Source organism: Blennius ocellaris (genome assembly GCF_963422515.1).
Source record: "Blennius ocellaris genome assembly, chromosome: 3".
NCBI lineage: Eukaryota > Metazoa > Chordata > Actinopteri > Blenniiformes > Blenniidae > Blennius > Blennius ocellaris.
In genome coordinates this window covers 16,141,847-16,163,124 of record NC_137652.1, presented here as the reverse complement: position 1 = coordinate 16,163,124, position 21,278 = coordinate 16,141,847, and the positions used below count along the sequence as shown (strand labels likewise).

The 21,278-nt window shown below is 39.0% G+C and overlaps 1 protein-coding gene across 1 annotated transcript in view; it reads right to left on the bottom strand.

The window, feature by feature from the left end:
* The window catches only part of LOC308149365 (alpha-1,6-mannosylglycoprotein 6-beta-N-acetylglucosaminyltransferase B-like), a gene marked incomplete at both ends in the record, with an annotated part of 118,012 nt that overhangs the window by 45,124 nt on the left and 51,610 nt on the right, over positions 1–21,278 (bottom strand). The window contains 5 exons of the mRNA XM_080521076.1: positions 3,642–3,811; positions 14,754–14,918; positions 16,767–16,946; positions 17,170–17,246; positions 20,332–20,441. Coding sequence (XP_080377202.1) covers positions 3,642–3,811; positions 14,754–14,918; positions 16,767–16,946; positions 17,170–17,246; positions 20,332–20,441 — 702 coding nt within the window. The remainder of the gene's footprint in view (positions 1–3,641; positions 3,812–14,753; positions 14,919–16,766; positions 16,947–17,169; positions 17,247–20,331; positions 20,442–21,278) is intronic.

Sequence of the window (21,278 nt, the reverse complement as noted above, 5' to 3'; positions counted from 1 at the left end):
GGCAAGTGAAAGATGCTATAAAATCAGCTTCATGCATAAATGAAGGGCAGTGCAGGATTCAAAACAAAAGGATGGCATTTATCAGTGAGCCTTTAAAACATGTTTGCATATTTGAATACAAAATGCCTCTCATTCAATAGAAACAAGCTCAGCACTTTGCTGTACTTCCTTACATTATTTTCTTTTGCCATGAGAATTCTCCACATGACCACGTTCTCTTCATCCCATCATGTGCACAATGACAACCTTGAGATTGAAATATTTGTATGTCAGTGAGAGGAATTAAACGGATGATTCCGATAACATTATGACCCGCAGGCCACACGACAAAGGCTATTAATATCAGTGGAGCACACTTTATTGTACCCAGAGTTATATCAGTGTGAAGTCGCTCTTGTCCATTGTGAGTCTCTCCACGCTCTCGGCATCTGTCTCTGGTGAATAATGTCTCCCCACCTGACTGCAGTGCTGATGAGAAACTGTAAACCAGTGTGTATGTTATACACAATAACACAACTCCAGACCTAATCGTCCCCACAGTGGCCAATTACAGCTACCCTCTGCCTCTTCTTGAGCCAATCACAGCTCTCTGATGTAGTTATCTGAGTGGTGTACACACCATGTGGACACAGAAACCAATGTGGAGTCGAAGAATTGGGGAGATGGATGGACCCTGGGCACTTCTTTGTTCTTGTTTGTTTAAAATTTGGTCAGCACTCTGCCCAAAGGAGAGCAAAGCTGTTTCCAAGTCTGTGTTTAGACTTAACTTTGACTCAGCGGCCTCTTTGGAGCAATTGTTGTCCAACTGCCTGGTTTTCCTTTTGCCTTGATCAGCTTGACTGTCCAGACTGAACAAACAGTTCACAGGATTTAATTAATAGTGTCTCTGGCTGACATGAGCATCTGTCTTGTTTTGTACATGTTAGCCATCTGACTGTCAAAGACAGAAACATTCAACATGTTGAATTTTGGAATAAATCAGTTAAAAAAAAAATGTTTGAGAAGAAATATTTGTAAGAAAATCTGCAGTCATAATTTCAAATGCTATTTTAGTGATTTACATGTTAATAGACACATAATCTATGATAATTATGAAATAAATCCCGATTTGCTTTCAAGAACGAACTCTGACCAGTGTTTTCTTTTACAGACACTGGTTTCATTCTATGTGTGTTCCATTGTGTCAACAAGCAGAAAATTAGTAAATACACTTTGAAATTACGAATTATAGCGTAGTTTTGTTTGTTTCAGCCATGTGAGTCAGAAAATATGGTGACTACAATTTATTTTACAAGCACTGTTTGTTTCAGCATAGCACCAATAAGCACCATTTACAATAGCACCATATCTAAAACAAAGCAGCCTTTAAGAGTAGAATTTATTTGACTGGAATTGATTTTTACCTGATAGTTTAACAACATGGACTCTTTACAATTACATTATCGTTTGTAATATATTACCATCAGGTTCACTTAGAACACTATAAACATTCCACTGTAGCTATAAAGCTTTCTACACAGAATGATAAACCACAGATCAATAAAACTATTACCAGGTTTGAAAGAATTGTATGAGGCATTACAAAGTACAGGAGAGCATTTTTATTTTCACAGTACATCTCTGTGACAGCCTTATCGCCTCAGTGCAACCTTAACTCTCAATGTTTTTTGTTTCAGTGGAAGCCGGGACCAAGGGGAAATGAAAAATGTGAGAACAAAGTGCGATACATCAACAAAAAAATGATAACTGCATAATCCTTCCTCATTTCACTTTCCTGCAACAATTCATGTGCAAAGATGAACATCAGGAGCCAACGCTGGTTTCTCACAAAGTGTTTTCAAAATAGTGAGACAAACACTTTTTTATTCCTTTCAAAACCAATTCATGTGGGACCTTGTGGATAATGTAATTGTCCATGCTGGTTTCTATGTATAAGGACATTGCACAGTCACCTAAGATTTTACAACATGTGAGGAGAGAGTTTCTATAATTCTATCTTCAAATTGTGAATGGCCGGACACCACCATGATACATTTGTAGTGAAAATGATCCCACCATCCATTATAAACCTGACAAGCGGCCTCAGCCTTGTGGATGTCCCTGCCATCTCTAAAGTCATTTTTTAACTACAGAATTCCTCTGGATTTTTTCCACTCTCTACCGCTCCCTCTGAAAGTGTTATATGTCTACAAAATGACTGCCAAAGGCGAAGCGTCAATACAATACTTCTTCTGTGATTTGTGCGAGTTGTCGCTGTTCGAGTGCAGACTGGAATACAGGGAACAGTGGGGTCTCTGTGGGCATCATTATATTGATCTATATCCTGTACCCTTGTCATCACAGTGATCAACGAGGGCAGAAAGACAAAGACTATTGGTCCAATCAAGGCTGAACAAAGAGATCACCCTGTATGATTCGGTTTTGTCTTTTCACACTACGGCCATTCATAATTTCTTGTACAACATTATCCATTTATCTTTAGCAAAGATGACAAGATTGTGATTTACACAGTTTCCACTGTGGAGTCGATAGCATAGACTGGTCAGAACAAGCCTGAAGGGATCTTTCTCAACACGGCAGATTTACATCCATCCACTTGTGTGTGCGTGCATGCGCGTGTGTGCGTGCATGCATGCGCGTGTGCATGTTGGCTCTACAGTTGTATTCGTCAGCAGAAGCATACAAGCGTGCTGACACGGGATTAAAAAGACACGCCGACGCAATCCCACTGACAGAAAAGTGTGGAGCACGCCAATATGCGATCAATACCGCCACAAATAAATCAACAGGACCTAAACGCCCTCGTGTCTAATCTTTAGGTTAAGAGGGAACGAGCTATGATCAGAGTGTAGACCTCTTTCATGTTGACTACCTGATGCTAGCAGGAGGATAGCAGGTCATCTGTTTGGTTTAAATGTTGTCATTAAGGGTCAAAGTGTGGGGAGTATTTTAATTTGAACATAACAAACACATGACATGACATGACATGACATCTGTGACATAGTTACTGATGAATCTTAGAATGAAAGACAGTGACATTTCTTGGATCAGTTTTGCTGAAACAATCAAACTGTTTACTTGACATTGCAAATCAGTAAATTTAATGATGCTTACTTGGCTGTGGCTCAGCAAATAGAGCTGATTGTCGAACAATCCTGGGGTCTAATATTGTACGAGCTATGGCTCTCACTGATCATTGTGTTTCTATTCATGGATCCATTTATATAAGTGCTAAGGTGTCTTGCGCAAGGTACCAAACCCAACATTACTTCTAATGGGGGTAAAGTACTGCCCTGTCCCCATTGGTGTGTGCATCTGTTTGGGTGGATGTGAACAAGAGAATACTCATTTAGAGACTGAAAGGCTTGAAAACCCACTGTGCTTTGATAGCTTAAGAACTGAAATTGGCCTTTTCAGTAGTAACTCTCATTAAATCTAATGTTTGTTGCCCCTTTAATAAATTAGCTTTGACAATAAAGTCAGGCATAGTTTGGTTTGCATACGAGCAGGAAGCAGCTAATTGGAAGAGATACATGGAGTTGATGAACGGGGAATTGGGAAGGTCGTTAATGAGGATTAAAAATGACTAAGAACCAAGTTAAACATTCAATATAGTCAGAATGGGCAAATGAGAAACTCACCCCTGAAGCTCCTTGACAGACATGGAAATCTTGAGGTTGTGTCCCAGAACATGAAGGGCTGTCAAGATGTCAGCCCATTGGACCATCTCTCCCAGAGGCCCCCCCTTCAGAACCTTGGGGCTGAAAACATCTCCAGATTCTTCTGTAAGGAAGCCGACATGGACCAGGATCTGAAACAAGACAAAGACACACTGACATAAACTGTTCAAATTAATATCTGCAGAATAGTTGAAATTGCTTTGGATGATAAAACCAGGATTGTTTATTGTCTTTATATATCTACTTAATACATGTCAATAATCATCATTCAGCTTGAACCACAACATACAGTGATGAGCAAAGGTTGTTGTTTTTTTCAGTTTAAATACTGAACATGATAAACAGATAAACAGTCAAATCAAATAATATAGGCAAGACCCCCCCCCCCCCCCCCCCCCTCCGCCCCATATTGCCTTAAAAGCCCAGATTGCCAAACTTGTAAATTTTTCCTGTCTGTTTAGGAGGTAGTTTGTTTCCAGGATCAGGTCACCGGACAATCTGATGCTGATAGTGACTAAGTGTATCAAAACCCTCACCAGGAGGTAACTGACCTGGATGTTCAAATGACTGCAAACAATATCAGATATTAGATTCATTGGGAGATGGGGGTTTATCCAATCCCAGCTCATGAGGAATATTATCACTCTGAGACTATGAGTGTTACCTGCTACCAACCAATTGAGTAACAGACTTTAAAGGCAATAAGTTGAACTGATGACGTAATAATTAATAAAAACACATTAAAAAAAGAATGCAATGTTAAAAGGTAGCTTTGCCTTAATCTGATGAACAGGACACTATTTCTATTGGTGACTAGATAAAGTTAATCTCTTTGAAAGTTAAGCTTCTGCTATGCAAAACATTTTAATGACTTTGAGGATTAGAATCGTTGCAATTGCAGACTCTACGAGAAGGAAATTATTGCAACCGAAAAGTAATTCCTTGAAATCCCCAATGAGTTATCCCCTTATGCTCCAATGGAATAGCGGGCATATGAAACAATCCAGCATTATGTACTTTATTGCAAAACTAATTTCATAAGCACCGTATGCCTATACAGATAACTCCCTGTAGCAAATTCCTTTGGAAAATCCAAAAGGAAAATCTTCTTGGTCTTAAAACATCATGAGACACGGAGAGGCATTATAATAGCCTATATGTAGTACCGTTATGCAAATGTTTCCATACAAGCTACAGTCCTGTCGTGCATGTCCACCGAGCAACTTCATATTTAGTGCAACGCACTGAGAATTGAGCAACACATTACTTTTCGCAGTGGATTAGACACAGCCATGTCCAAACATTGCTCCTCTGAGTAATCCTGATTATCTAACGCAGCATGAACACCTCCAGCTGCATTTGCTGGCAAATGGAACCAACAGCTTTGACCATGCAACATGCATAATGAGCTTAAAGCGAGCTGTGAGAAGTTTGCCAGAAAGTTTTCAGTCGAAACTGCATCCTGTCTTGTTTTAATCTTCCCCCTTTTCAGTAAATTGTTTTCATGACTGTTTCTCGGTGGAAGCCCATGAATTTCCATTAAGCAGTGCTGCAGATCCGCCTTTCAATTTTCCAAATTATAAAGTGAGGACAATTTTTGGCAGACACGCCCACTCTGATGAACATACGAAACCATGAGCCTATTTCGCAGGTTCTGCAGTAGAATGTTATTCTACTCTCACATCTTCTGTATCTTTTCACCCGTCACTACCATGAGGAGCAGAGCATTGAGGTAACCTGCCCCACAACTCTTGAATTGATTCACCCCTGACCTTTACTATACTGACTGGCCTTGTCACGTTCAATCACAGTCAAACTCAATCTGTTCAGGATTTCTCACTCTTTGTCAAGGGAAGCGTCACTGCATTTTATAAGCAGATACTGTATCTATTCATTGTACATGTTTGATTATCTTGGATTTTAAAATATTTATTTTATTTTGTATGACTTGAGTAACTTGAAAAGTATCTAAAATATATATTATGCATTTTATAGGTTGAGCATCAACAATGGCATTCATAAATATCTGTTATTCAGGAAAATATTGATCAATAAACATTGACACGTCATCACATTTTAACGACGATGAGGGAAATGTTCCTTGTTTGGAGTCATTGTGTGTCCACAGCATGAGTGTTAGCCCCATTTTCAAAGCATCTACTTCTGTCTGTATATGTGATGGGGACGACCTCATATCTAGACAAACTATGAAGAAAAAAATCTTTAGATTCCAGACATACAAGCAACCTATGTCAAGTTGTAATCATGCAATCTGCATGCATCATACGACTTAGGTATTCAGTTCAACTGCCAAAGTAATTGCCACATGTAAAATGTATGTATAAAATAGTGGACAGTGATGCGTATGCAGCAGAGTTAAGCTTCAGTAAGACTCCAGCTGGCGTGAAAAATCCCCTGATTTAATAAACCTGCTCTATTAACTTTGGCTTCATAAAAAAAAAAAGAAAAAAAAAAAAAAGAAGATAAGTGAAATTTAATTACACTTTGGGTGGCAGATGGCTAGAGTGAAAATACATCGCTCCAATACCATTCACTCTCTTGGCATGATGGTGGTGGTGTTGGTTATACAGCATATCACACAAACACTGGCAACCATGCAAAAATAGGGACAGATGGAACTGAAACTTGCATACTTGTTGTGCAGTACAACTGATAAATGAATATGTGGAATATATTACACATGCAACTGAGGTGAAAACTATTATATTGATTCTATAGAAATTAGGGATGCTCGATATTGGCTTTTCTACCGATATCCGATATTCCGATATTGTCCAACTCTTAATTTCCGATACCGATATCACCGATACCGATATCACCGATACCGATATATGCTGGCTTTTTACATCAAAACTGGTAGGTAACAACAACATAAAATAACTCCTACTGTGGAATTAACCCATTTTGCCTAATTTTATTGTGATGCCCCACTGGATGCATATGTGAATCAAACATGGCTTTCCAAATGTACACACTGAGAAAAATAAGAGAACAACAACTTAAATTCTGGAAAAAAGTGCCATATTTATTTAGTGTTAGAGAGAAACCTCAACAACAAACTCAACAACACCACAGACAATATAAAAAAAAAGGAAGAGGCATATCTGCAGTCCATTAGTTGTAAACAGTCAATGAATGAATAACTGGCCAAAACTTGTCAAATAATATACTCAAACTGGGCTCAATCTCTTTTAAGAGTAACAAAATAGTGTAAATATAAACAAGAAAGGCACAGAAATGCTCACAAAATTAAAACAGCCCTCCTTTAAAGTGCAACAAAAACAAAGGCTGAAGTTGACTCGTCCATATAACTGGTCTATTTCTTTTTCCCCATGTCCTCATGTGTAAGAGGTAGATTTTTCTGTATGAATACAAGCATCTCAGCATTGTCGCAATGTATGCGATTTCTCTTCTCATCAATGATGTGGGCACCAGTGCTGAACAGTGGTTCACTGTCAACACTGGTGCAGGGTGCAGTCAGGTACTGGTACCAGCAGGGAAGAGGGCCTGGTTGAGCCTCCAGTACTCCATGGACATTTCGTTCACCGGGCTTCTCCTTCTTAGCCACGAGTCCAGCATGTTGTATTAGTTGTTGTTAAACGTCATCAAGCGCGCGCCCGTAAACGTCCCATGCTGCGTTCATGCAGACTCGGAAATTCCAATATCGGTTGTAAAATTCCGATACCGATATTTCCAAATGTTACATTTTTAAGTCAATATCGGCTGATAATATCGGCCGACATCCCTAATAGAAATGGATCCACATGTGAGTGCAGAGTTGACAGGAAGGAAGGTAAGGTTGCGTTGACAACATAATCACGATCCAAACATGATTTTACTTTCATTCTAATAGGTAGTATTTGAGTGTATTCATAAATGTTAATTTTTAATGTTAATCAAACATGTTAATGTTTTAATGATGTTAATGTTTTAGTTGAACTCAACTGCAATGATTGCAGTTGAGTTCAACAATCACATCATTGATGGAGACTCAACTGTTTCAGGACACTTACTGGAAAACACACACACACACACACACACACACACACACACACACACACACACACACACACACACACACACACACACACACACACACACACGAGAGTATAACTCTTTATGCAATGGACTTATGGTACTCCCAGATGGTGTGTGTGCGTGTGTGTGTGTTTTATGGATTCTGAAATGTATTTGGTTTTGTTTGTTTGTGTACATTCATATCACACTGACACATCATTGAACTCCAGACAGAATCCTCTGTGCTTGTGTTCTGCACAAACGCTTGCTCAGTTCCTGTGAGCTCAGGGATTCTCGAGAAGATCTAAAGCTACTTTCTGTGTTTACCATCCCACTGGGACTCAACATAAAGATTCACCAATCCCACAGAGGCAGAAGTAGAGGCACAATCACTGGCTCACCTTTACAATGTTGCAGGTATCACACATTTGTTTATCCACGATTCATATCATTAAATTCTCAATTTGCAGTGAATTGAGACATTTCCACATAATTCATGTTTTGAATATTGTGTTCATTTTGACACATCTTGAATAGAGCCATTCTTCTCTTTAATACCGAGTTTCAATGTGGGTCAGGTGTGACATTGTCATGTTTTTGGAAGGTTTTCACCTGGTCTTCACCAGAATACTCCCACAGTATAAATACATGTGATAACAAATTGCTTATAGATCTGAATCTATACATGTTTGATCATAAGTCTCTATATGTTTGCACAGTAATGGGCTGTTGCATGCATATGTTGCATGTTGCATGTACTGTCAACTATAATCAAGGAGTACAAAAGACTGACAGATGAGTGGCTTTTTAGTAAAAAATGTGTATATTCTTTTGAACCCAGGGTTTCTGAAATCTTTGCTTGTTTTAGATATTGTTCACTATAAATCCACTTCACTTGTGGTTTGACAAAGTTTTGAAAGTCACTTTTTTGTGTTCGTGACTTTTCTTCATATAGTTATTTTCCCTTTCTGTTAAACCCTATAGATCCCTAGACAGCCTAACAGGGATGTAAAAAAAACTTGGAACAAACTTTGGGAAATGCAATCAATTGCCTTTTGAGCATTAACATCAGGAATCCTTTGAGTGTGTATAGAAGTGAAATCCTTGGAAAGTCCTTGGTGCGTATATATTAGAGCAGGAGGATAGAAGAGGCTCTCAAGTATGTCGCACTGCTTCCTGTACTCTGCTCTGCTCCACTCATCACTAACAGGCTAACGACAGAGGAATGCTAATGCTTGTCTCAGCATCTGTTAGCGCTCGACTCCGCATGAAGGCATGTGTGTCCGGGGGTGTGTGACCCTGTTCTCTCATGCGTTGTGGCCCTCAAGAAGGTCGCAGCTGTCCAATTGAGGGCCACGGGAGGCAACACAAGCTGGCACTGACAACCAGCCCCTTATTTTCACCTTCTCTCTCATCCGTCTCCACAGGCTCCTCTGTCCTTTTTAAATTCCATTTAAGATGGTCCTCTTTGTTTCCATACAGTGCCAATCTTCCCCCCCACCTTTGATTCCTCAGTCGTCACTTCACTTTCCATATCCGATTAGACTCCGACACTGTCTACACTTCATCAGTCAGAGGTCAATTAACTCTCAAGGGGGCAGACAGCAGGGAGAAGGGAAATTAACAGTTTAGCATATGCTGACAAATCCACTAAATGTGCATGCTGAACGCACACGATGAGGCAGAGAGTTACTTGCTCAGATAGTAAAACTAACACCAGACAAGCTGTGAATACACTGTAACAGGTCAACAGGATGAGGTCAGCGTCTTTCAATCTGCACAATCACCATTTAAAAAAAAACCTTTCCATCACACCTCAACTAGGCTGAATATCCTTTTCCCTCTGATGTCAAGAAAAAAGAAAAATAAGCTATTTGTTCCATGAAAAGCTGCTTCGTTATAGTGCCTGAATGAGCTGACCCTGGCTTTTGATTAAAATGATAACAGTGCTGCCGGGAAAATAAAGAGGTTCTCTCAAATGTATTATTGCTTTGAAAGTGAAGTGCCGCAAAAGGTTGACTGTTTTCTTTTTGAACCTCACAACGCTGAAAAAATTGATAGATTAGTGACAAAGTACAGGAGATTTTGTAGAATATCTCAGTCAAGGCTGTTCTTCATTATTCACTCGGATATAAAATATCCTTCACCTGCAAATATACTTGAGTACAAGACATCTCTTTTGCTGTGACTTTCAGGTAAAATCCTTCAGAATTGTACTTCTTAAGTGTCTATGCTCCATCTGACGTGTGCACACTCAGATCTTTTTGTCCTTGCCCATGACAGCAAAGAAATAAACAAAAGAATAATTTTCGAGGTTTATGTCTAATTTTCCTATCCCTTCTGATCTTTCCTTCCTCCACCATTACGTTTCTGTTCTTCTAATTTATTCTTTTTCAGAGTAAACATCCAGTGTGCTTACAATCAAAGGGAAAGCCAAACAAGGAAACAGAACTAAATCAACAGTACCCCATTGGAATAGCAAATACTGCATACTCAAGCAGAATACTAAAGTTGTTCTTTGAAGCAGGGTTTGTGTCAAAGACGGAGGTTAGGTGAGTGCAGGACTGTAGTCAATTGAAGTCAGACAATGTTTTTTCCACGGTCAGACTTAATTAAAATCTAACACGGGTCTTTTCCTCAATGCCGTAAGATTACCTTAAAGTCCTCCTTTGCAGAAAATCCAGTTTTTAACATAGCTACTGTGTCTTCATGTTGTTTTTATATACTTAGGAGGTATGTCCTGAGTAAAATGAGAGCTCAGCTTAGCAACTGAGCATTATTTCTTTGGAAGAGATGACAGCCAAAACATAGATTCAGGCAGCAGTTTGTGATCAGAATGCATCACAGTTAACCCCCACATTTTCTTCTTTTAGCATTTTCCCATTTGGATATGCAGTCATCTTGTTCTCATATCCTCAATCTACAAGATCCTCATTTCCCACTCCAATCTCTTGCATGCCCTCCTTTACTGCATCTATGGACTTCCTGGCCCTTCTCTTCTCTTCGTCTAGTTTCTCCTGCAGCATCCTCTTCCCTTCATAGCTATCATCTTTCCAAATATATGACCAAACCGTCTCTACCTCGTCCCTCTCACTTTCCCACAAAACTGTCCAACATAAGCTACCTCTGATATATAGTACATATTCTTAGCCCTGTCTATCATGGTCACTCCCTGTTAAAACCTCAACATCCTCAGCTCTCTCCCGTCTAGTTCAGCCTACTGCCTTTTTTTCCAGCGTCATTATCCCAAAACCCAAACCTGTAGACCTTCTTCTTTAGCTATGGGACTCTTCAACTACGTATCACTCCTGATACTCATTTCTACAAGTTCACCCCGCCTATAATGAGTGATTCCCGACTTATTCTACTGATTATACATAATCAGTCCATATATAGGTCATGAAATTATGATCAAATGAATGCATTTTAAGATATGAGAAAGTGCAGTCACTTCAAATGAGTAAAGAATGGATTTATGTTCTTTGCATTAACATATACTGCCATTTGACTGTTTTATCAATGTACACACACTTATTATATTTTAGTGTAAAATGTTATGCTGAGTACCCTAAATTGCCCATAGATGTGAATGTGTGTGGTTGTATCTGTCTCAATGTGTTGGCCCTGTGATGGACTGGCAACCTGTCTCGGTAACTGGATGAAGTGGTAAACAAGATAGATGGATGGATGGATGGATGGATGGATGGATGGATGGATGGATGGATGGATAGATGGATGGATGTTATACTGAGTATCACAATGACTGATGGTTTTTGTAGTTGACGTAGTCAAACAACCTTGCAAAACAACACAATTACAGTCTGTTCTACGAGGACACAACTTAGAGAATCTCGTGAGGCCGGCCGTGCGCACCTCATTCCCAATCCACCAGTACGGCTAAGTGACAACACAAGCCACAAATGAGAGTTGATAAAATCAACATGCAAGGTGAGAACCTGTCTGGGCCCAAATCTCAGATTATACAGTATTTTGCTGCCGTAGCAATTTTTCTTGTGTTGCAGGGACTGATATATTAAATATATATGAAGAATCTCATTAATCAGCGAGTGAGCGACCCTCAAGTAAGTCTGAGCTGCAAGTGAGCAGTGATGTAGCAACTTTGTAGCTACATTTAAGATGCTTAAAGGGATTTGAAAACCGAATGAAATTTCAATGATTCAAATAAATGAGTATTGCTGGCCTTTATTCAATGCCAGGAGAAAAACTTAAAAGTTTTATTGGAAACTGCATTGTAATTTTCAAGTATTAGAATGTGTGCACTTTGAGTTACTTTAAAAACATGTATGAGGTTTAGCTGTGGGCGTTTACTGCTACGGTATCCAATTAGCAGCGGAGAATACACACAGAACCACTCACAGTGACAGAGAGAACACAAACACACACGTTTCCACTTCCGTTTCTAATTATTGTGATAAACAGCTTTGGACAGCCAGGGCTAACACTTACAAACACCAGGACATCTGCTGTTGAGATAGTAGCAGCAGCACTTTGTACAGCTTATATAGGCAGTTCAAGCAGCCATGGAACCACGATAGAGGATAACAAATCCCCTCAGTGCAGTACAAGAAAAGGGAACATCAATCACTGTGACAGAGGACTATTTCCACCCTTGTTAACTTATTTTAGAAAGAGATGAGGCCAAAGAAAAATATTTTGAACAGAACAGTAAGAGTTTGGGTTCAATTCTGCCTTTGCACATTACGATATTAATTTATCGCCACTTTCCCAGCAAAAAGTGGTGGATATCTGGGAACACTCAACAATTTAAAATGTGGCAATGTAAAAGTTAACCCTCAGCAAGTTTTCTCAGATTCTTGACATTTTAGTCATTTCATCGACATTTCAAAAGTAAGCTTTGAAATTAGTTCAGTTGTACAATTCAAACAATTTTTTAAAAATGATTTATTCGACAACCACACCTTGGCCATGTCTCGCTTATCTCAGTGGTGCTTCATTCGCTTCTAATCTCTTTCTTTGTTCCTAATCCATATTCCACGGTGCGCTCCATCTCCACCCTCGTCTCCCTCACTTTATTCTTTTCCCTCTTGCATTGGCACATGCTTGACAGTTGGTTATAATCCCAATCAGTCATTATTATCACTCCTTAATGAAATTCATTTCTTGCATCCATCCATGCGGAGCAACCAGAAAACGTAGATGCACGTATAAAACAGCTTTAACATCTGCCAAAATTACTCAAGATTAACAGTATGGTGCAGTAGTTGAAAAAAAATATATACAGTTGCGCAGCTTTCAAAAACACAAAAGGGCTAATGTATAACCCATAATGTCCTACCATTTTTATGCAGATGACTGCCAAATTTACATGCCCATTGCCAAGAATGACCACAGCCCCCTGACACCCCTGCTCGACTGTCTAGATGACATTAAGGCTTGGTTAGCCCAGCATTTTTTAAAACGGAATGAGGGAAAACCGAAATTATGGTATTTGGATCAGCCCTCACGGACTTGGGATCACTCGAAAATGATTTGCATCCCAAAGTCACCAGCCTTGGCGTAACCATAGACAGTGATTTTAGATTTGATAAACAGATCAATGGCGTTTTAAAATCGGGCTTTTATCATCTTCGACTTTTATCCAAGGTTAAGCCGTTTTGATCTTTTAAGCTTTTTGAGCAAGTCGTGCATGCTTTTATTTCTTCTCGTCTGGACTACTGCAACGCACTTTATTCGGGCATTAGCCACAAAGCACTTTCCCGCTTGCAGTTAGTCCAGAACGCTGCGGCACGACTTGTAACAGGGACCAAAAAACGAGAACACATTACCCCAATCCTTGCATCTTTGCACCGGCTTCTAATTTTAGAATTGATTTTAAAATGTTGTTGTTTGTTTTTAAAGCTTTGAATAGACTGGCCCCTCAGTACATCACACATCTCATCCAAATTTACCAACCCCCGCGCGCTCTGAGGTCTGAGGGCCAGCTCCAGCTCGTGGGTCCAAAGACTAAGTGTAAAACCAGAGGGGACAGAGCGTTCTCTGTTGTCGGCCCTAAGCTGTGGAACGCTCTGCCCCTCCACGTCCGAACAGCCCCTACTTTGGACTGTTTTAAATCGCGTCTTAAAACCCACTTTTATTCTCAGGCTTTTAACACCACGTGAGTCGTGTGGTCCCCTGTGTCTTTTATTTATTTTATTGTTCTTATTTATTTTATTGCTTTTTAAGCATTTTTATATTTCTATTTATTCTTTTAAATTGTTCTATTCTTATTTGTAGTTTTTTAATGTGTTTGTAGTTTTTAATCTGTTTTTATTTTATTTTATGGTTTTATACTTATTTAGTGTTGGACTGTTTAGTTTAGTTTTTATGTGCAGTCTCATGTGCAGCACTTTGGAAACACTTTGTTGTTAAAATGTGCTATACAAATATAGTGGATTGGATTGGATTGGATGACAATTATATATGTAAAATACAGACCGCAGTGATGGGCGACTACTTATCCTTACATCGTCTATCATTTTTCTCCCACAAGCTATTATCATTCATCGAGAGAACCTTCAAGAACCACCAGAGCAAAGCCTTTTTAATGCATAACTACTTGAGAAGAAAATACCTTTCTGAAAATTACTTTAACCACTGTGCATTATTCTTACAAGCTGTTAGGACTGCCTCCCACTTTTGTTTGTAATTTTTCTGTTGCAGAATTCCGTTGTATAGCTGTATTCCTCCACTGTTCCTCCAACCATTTTTCTTTTTGCTTTGTGTATTTTAAATGCTCTCATTGTTAATCTTCTGCTCTCAAGCATTTAACAAGAAATATTAGAGGACCTATGCTTATGGTTATGGTTTTGTCTATCTTCAGTCCATCAGAGTCCAAATCTCATGGACACACAGAGAGCACATGCAAACTTCTAAAAGCTCCAAATCAAAACAGTCCCTTCTCGCAGTGATGCAATAGTACTCACATCTACTCCATAGTGCGCACTCAAACACATTTTTCATTCACTAAATTAGCATTTTTCATCAGTTTCATCTCACGTCCCCTGATTTCCTTACCTTCTTCTGGTCCCTCCATCGCTGTCCCAGTTTAGCGTCGAGGCGGTTGGCGGCTGTGGCCCACTGTTGTGCGAGCCGGCGAATGCGACGCTTCATGAAACTGAGAGACTCTTTTCCTGTTCCAACCTGGTCAAGCAGTACAGAAAGGTCCGTGCGAAAGGCAGCCTGGAAAGACAAAAGATGACAGTAAAACAAAATGGGAAAAGATAGAAGGTCAGCAAAACTGTAAGTAACCACAAGTGTTTAGTACTAACCTGTACTAATATGGTTATTGAAACCTACGGAGTAAATTTCCTTTCCTACATGATGGAAATCCTCCAATATTTTAGCTCTTTAAGCAAAATACATTTTAGACATTAACACTTTTGTGGATTATTTATAGAAATATTTCTTCAGTGAGCCACTTCACATCTTCAGGCTCACCTGCCAATGAAATATAAGCAAAGAAATTACATTGAAATCTAGTGTGTTTTCTAATGAAGGCGATAAACACCAAGGTCTTTCTTCCTCTGAAAATCACCTTGGTTTGCAATTATTGAAATGTGGAAGAATAGACTCATATTAACATTAAGATATCAGCCATCATCCACACAGCCATTCTGCTTTGCCTTCTGGAAGTTCCACTGCTATTAAATGTATTAAAAGAAAAAAAAGGCAAGGTGAATGCTCACAAGCAGGTTTGTCTTTGTTGTGGCTTCCCAATTAAACCCATTTTACTTTAAACTTAACTATCAAAGCTGAGTTTTATTGCATTAAGGACTGCAAGCCAATTACTCTACCATGATTAATTCACTTCATCCTATCTGCTGCAGCTGGAAACTGACCCTAAAAGCTAATTTACTAAAAGTAGACAAACAAAATGATGAAATCTGTTTAAAAACCAAGACAAGGTTGAGGAAATCTGTCTACACACCCCCATACCACAAATAAATGCAGAGCTGGTGTGAATATATTTAAAAAGGGATAATTTGTGGACCCCTCTATGAGCTTTAAGTCAATGTCAAGAAAAGACTGGAGGATCATTATGGGAAGGATCAAGTCTCTTCCAATTAATAGGAAGCAAAGAGAATCCAATGAAGGTTAGAAAATTATGTTCTTCAACAGTATTTTTCTCAGAAAAAGATTGTTCTTATCTTTATGATTGCCAGTCTGGGCATGTGATTGACACCTTAGGGACCTCTACTAACTATCTTCTGCTATTAATTCTATGTTATTGTGAAATTTGTAAAACAGTGTTACAAAGGCAAAAAAAATGACAGAGTGAGGAAAAATATTTTAGGTCACAAAAGACTATAATTACAATTCAAATGTGGCCTCTGTATCTGTCCCAGTTTCAGTTAAAAAAAATTATGTATTCAATTCATTTTTTTCCTCTCTGACAGGCGATTATTTAACTTCTTGACTTAACTTTCACCCCTTTGAATTCAACAAAGAGATCTGTAATCACCATTTCAAGGCAGCAATAACCAGGAATACAAACCTGAATTTCAAGAAGGATGGGACAGTGAATACAAATATCATGAAGCTGTATTTTTATTATTCACAATAGAACATCTATCACGATCTTTTCACCAGCAGTGGTGGGACTGAAATGTGAAGAAGCATCAATTTATTGCAGCGCCACATCTTTTGGCCGTGTAGTCGTGACTGATTGTTATTCTAAAATAAATAATGCACTCACGATTTCAGAAGTTTGCAGTCACTGAGATGGATATTTCTTTTTCAAATAAATTGTGTGGTAACAGCTGGTAAAAACAAAGAAACAAGTGACACAAGAAGAAAAAAAAGCCATTTCTCAAATGTGAAAAATGGCTAAAATATGTTAAAAATCTACTTAAATCTCATCAGTTATACATTACACAAAAGACCACAAAATAAATAGTTTAAAAATATATGATTAGACTTCTCACTTCTGATGCATTTGTGAACCAATCTGTTGGTGTGTCAACTTGTAGTGATGTTAGCTTTTGTGATCAATCCGCGGTGCTGTGTGTCTGCTGCGGCACCACTCACCTGTCGCTTGGGGGGCTTTGACTGGTGTGTATGTTGCGTGGGGGGACTGCTGTGGTTCCTCCAGGCCAGTGGAGGGCAGAACCACTCCACTTCACTCAGATAAATGAGGAAGGAGCAGTCAGAGCCATCAACGCCGTAAAAGGCATAGCAAGGGTCTGATGTCCACCGTGCACGCATCCACTGGAAGATAAATACAAAGTTACTCAATTAAGGATTGCTAGTAACCCATAGCTGCTATTAATATAGCCCACATTCTCCGTCACTTGTTGCTGGAAACTAAAACAGGTGAAACATATGCATACGAGAAGAACGAAAAGAAGATTAAACAAAAAGGAACATGTTTCAAAATCTGGCACCAATTACATTTATAGTAAAAAAAAAAAAAAAAAAAACAAGTACTCACATCTACTTTTCCTGGACACTCTGGATAGCGAGGCTCTCTTGGTACCTCACACTGGCTTGATGTACCATCTCTCACTGCTGAAAAGAGACAGTGAGTGTAAATTTACTTTCAGCAGGAGGCCTGTGACAAGCCAGCATCCTGACACGAATTTTAAAAATAACTGTGGTTGAAATAATAACTGGATGAATGGCCCGGTGTTCTGGGCTGCAACCGGTGGCCATATATGAGCTATTTAACATCTCTGTAGTAGGTCTGTGAAGCTGCCACAAAAATTTTCTTTTGAATGCTCTCCAAGAGAGTAGTTCAAGGCAACAAATGTGACATTTAAATTAAAGAATAGTTTGTGAACTAAATTATATGTCCTAGCCTATCTGCCTCGTACTTCAGTTGATCAGTGTTACGGTTTTGCATGTGCCTCTTGGCAAGCTGACCATGATTAATTCCAAAAAATTATGTTTTCCAAAGAGTCGAGAGGTTGATTGAACATCTGTTTTCATTGCCAATGATGCTGGCTTACCTGTATGTTATGCAGTGCTTACACATAGGCAAGATGTGCAACAAATATAATTTTCCCATAATTCGTGGCACATGCCTGCCATTATTTATGTGATGAAATGCATCTGAATACGGTTCTTAAGTTGGCATGTCGATCACATTATCGATATTCATTGAAGATGCTTTTTGGCTGCCCACAAATTTTCCACGAATATCCAGAATTGCCTGGAATAACACCAATGGCTAAAAAAGGTTAAACAGCTGAAAAAAACTAATTATAATGTTAAAAATCACGACAAAAAATTGAAACTGTATATATGTAAACTAAGATACAGTTGTATCTTCTAAAACAAAGTATATATATGTACAATATAATAATAACAACAACACTAATAACACTAATAATAATAATAATAATAATAATAATAATAATAATAATATCATACGAAGCAATATGTTCTTTTTTTAAGCTAAAAGATATTTTGTGCCTCCCACATGAACTTTATTTGATTTATTTTGACGTGACAAAACAAATTATTCTGCAGACCTCTCCTCTAATATAATGTAAGTTAAATGTTTTCACTCCAGCCACCAACGTCACTGGCTCACAGCCAATTTCAATCACCTGCATGTAATATAAATATTTACTCTCCAATGACTATTACAATTCCAGCAACTATTCTACCACTCACATATAGCAATATGATCCATTTAACACCACATGGTGCTGATAGCAATCTCCTTGAAATTCACATTTTATGTCTTTTAATCAGTCCATTAACACAAAATTAGTCCAGGCCTAAACCTATTTGACTTCTGAATGTACTCAAATTAACAGCCTTTCTATAACCAGCTGTGTGGCGAGTTGATAATGATTTCCACTTGTTCGCCAAACCTTGTCATTCATGTATGTTACATGTGTTGCCTTATAGTATGCAGGTTACAGATTCCTGTTGTTCCTCCCTGTTGCACCGCTGCAGTCCACACGACTCTCTGGGCTTGACGGAGCGCCACAGTCTGTCTTCTGCTGCTCCAACCGGCCAGGGTTACACTAGCAAGTACGTCTGCTCACTTAGGCTGCACTCAGTGCATTAATTGCTCCACTGAGTTAGTTAACTGCCTCTCTGCTGCCGAAGTGAAAAGAGTGACAGAGGGAGGAGCGAACTGGAATCATATTGTCTGATAAAGAAACCAATGCAGCTTCATTTCCCCACCATTTTCTCATGTTTTAAATCCCCTCCTTGTCTCTTCTCTTTTTTTTTTCTCTGAACCAGCAAATTTGCCTTCTCTCAGAGCCCGTCTGCTTCCATTTGCCTAATGAAAAGGAGACATTTCTCCACATAACTCTTCCCTGGGGCTTCTCTCCATTGACTGAGGACACACATTGCGTACAAATGTGATTATGAGAGCAAGTGCTACAGCAACAATTGGGAATGTGGTCATCTAACTGGATAAAAACTTGACTCCTGTCGCCCGCAAGACAGAACATGAAAGCTTTGTCAGAGCTTGAAGGGAAGGAAATTCTAATCACGTTTCCCTCCTCTTTGTCTCCTGTCGGTTCCTCCCGCACATGCCTGACCACGAGATAAATAAACCACCACTGAGCCGTATGATAATAAAGTCTGCCGGCAGTGTTTCAATTCATCTGTGATTAGAGAAAGCAGCAATGTTTTCATTTTGGCGTGTGCCATTGTCCCTGCAGATGTAGTGGAGCGGAGAAAAAAACAAAAGAAGACACTCATTTATTCTGGTGTAAAGACTTGGAGCGAGTAAGGAGAGTTAGGAGGAAAATAATGCTGGGTATTGTTTAGGTTTTGATTAAAAATGTGGTGCAAAAAAAACAACAGGAAACTAAATTGCTGGACAAAGACGAGGTGTACAGAGAAGTAATGACTGAGAATGAGGCGAAATCAGTCTGCCTTCTATAACTATGTACATTTCAAAGTTTTGAGGTGAGTCAATGTTTCTTCGCATTGTTTCAGATTTTAGGTTGTTGTTTTTGAAAACCTATTTTAACTGGAGTGTTATAATGACACATTGTTCTCATATTTCTTTTTCCACAATTTGTTGATTTTGTGTGAAAAAAAAAAAAGCATGTCAAACAGAAACAGTGCTTTTCAACAAGGTAGCAGATGCGAGTTGTGTCAGGAAATCAGCCTGATTACTAAAATCTCTGACGGTGCTTGTCTGTCTCTCACTCTTCTCACTCTCCTCACTCTCTCGTGTGTGTGTGAGTCGATAGGTCTGATGCATTTTCCCTCCGCTGTTCTTTTTTAACTCCTTGACATTTCACTCCAAAACAAGCTGACAGTTGGGCATGAGTCCAGTTGTGCCTTACGTTTATCATTACTGAACAGTCACTTTTTTAGTTTCTTTTGAAGAGATTTAAGCTAAACATTTATTTCTTGTAAGACATATTTTTTCATTTCACTTGAATAAGCAGTACTGTTGAGTTTTGCTGTTATTAGGTGCTGTGATAGACACAGGTTCAAGCCTCTGCAAGTTATCTTTAACTGCACATTTGAGCAATGAGGTGATTGAAAATGTTGGATAATGTATTCAAGGACATTGTTACGCCAATGTATATTTCAAGTCTGATGTATATTATATATAAAGGAGTAAGCCCAGGTTAAGGAGCATACAACAGAGGTTGTAATGATACTGTACCTCTGCCTTGCACCATGCTGTTTTGCAGTATCTGTTCCACCCTGATGGCCATGTTTGAGACATTTTGGGCAATAGCTTGGATCCTCTCCACCAGGCCGGCTGGTTGAAACCTGCACATAAAACACAAAAATGTAGAGTGAAGGAGTGACTGCTTATTTATGAAATAAATAAAAAGCAAAAATAGTATGGATTGAATAGCATGCGCCTCATCATCAGAGCAACACATCTGGGACCCAAATCTTTTACCAGCAACATTTCTTAAACACCAATTAACATTTATTCTGATGGTATCACCTGCATGTTCTTTTCATGATTTTTAAGTTTCTTTTCCTTTTAAAATATCAGCCTCCCTCTCCACTTTTTAGAGCTAATACCTCCCCTTTTATATTACTCCCTCACTTCCACTTGTATTTCACTCTATGTGCCCCACCCCTGACTCCTCTTCATTGCCTCTTTTACTCTGCTTTGCCTTTCTCCCCTTTTACTTCTCAACAGATGTAGAAGTGTTAGTGGGAGATGCAAATTGGTAGACACTTGGTTGGAGCGTGAAATAGAAAAAGACCTGCACTGTTAATACCACTTCCTCTCCGGGGTGAGAGACTTCCCGTTCACATAATAAGTTGTGTGTGTGTGTGTGTGTGTGTGTGTGTGTGTGTGTGTGCGTGAGACTCAGATTTGTTTACACTCTCACATTATTGGCAATTTCTGTCCTTGTGAGGAGAAAAATTTTGACTCCATTAAGCAAATATTTAAATAGACATGTAAGACATCTTACGTTAAGTTTATGATGAGGTCACATTTGACATTGAAAAGTCGAAGTTAAATCTCATTCCATACAAGGTTGATTTAAATCAGTGCAATATTCTACTCTGTGTGTGTCTCTTCATGCATTCACTGCAGTTCCTCATATTTGCAAAGCACCACACTGCATGGGTGCACATCATGCA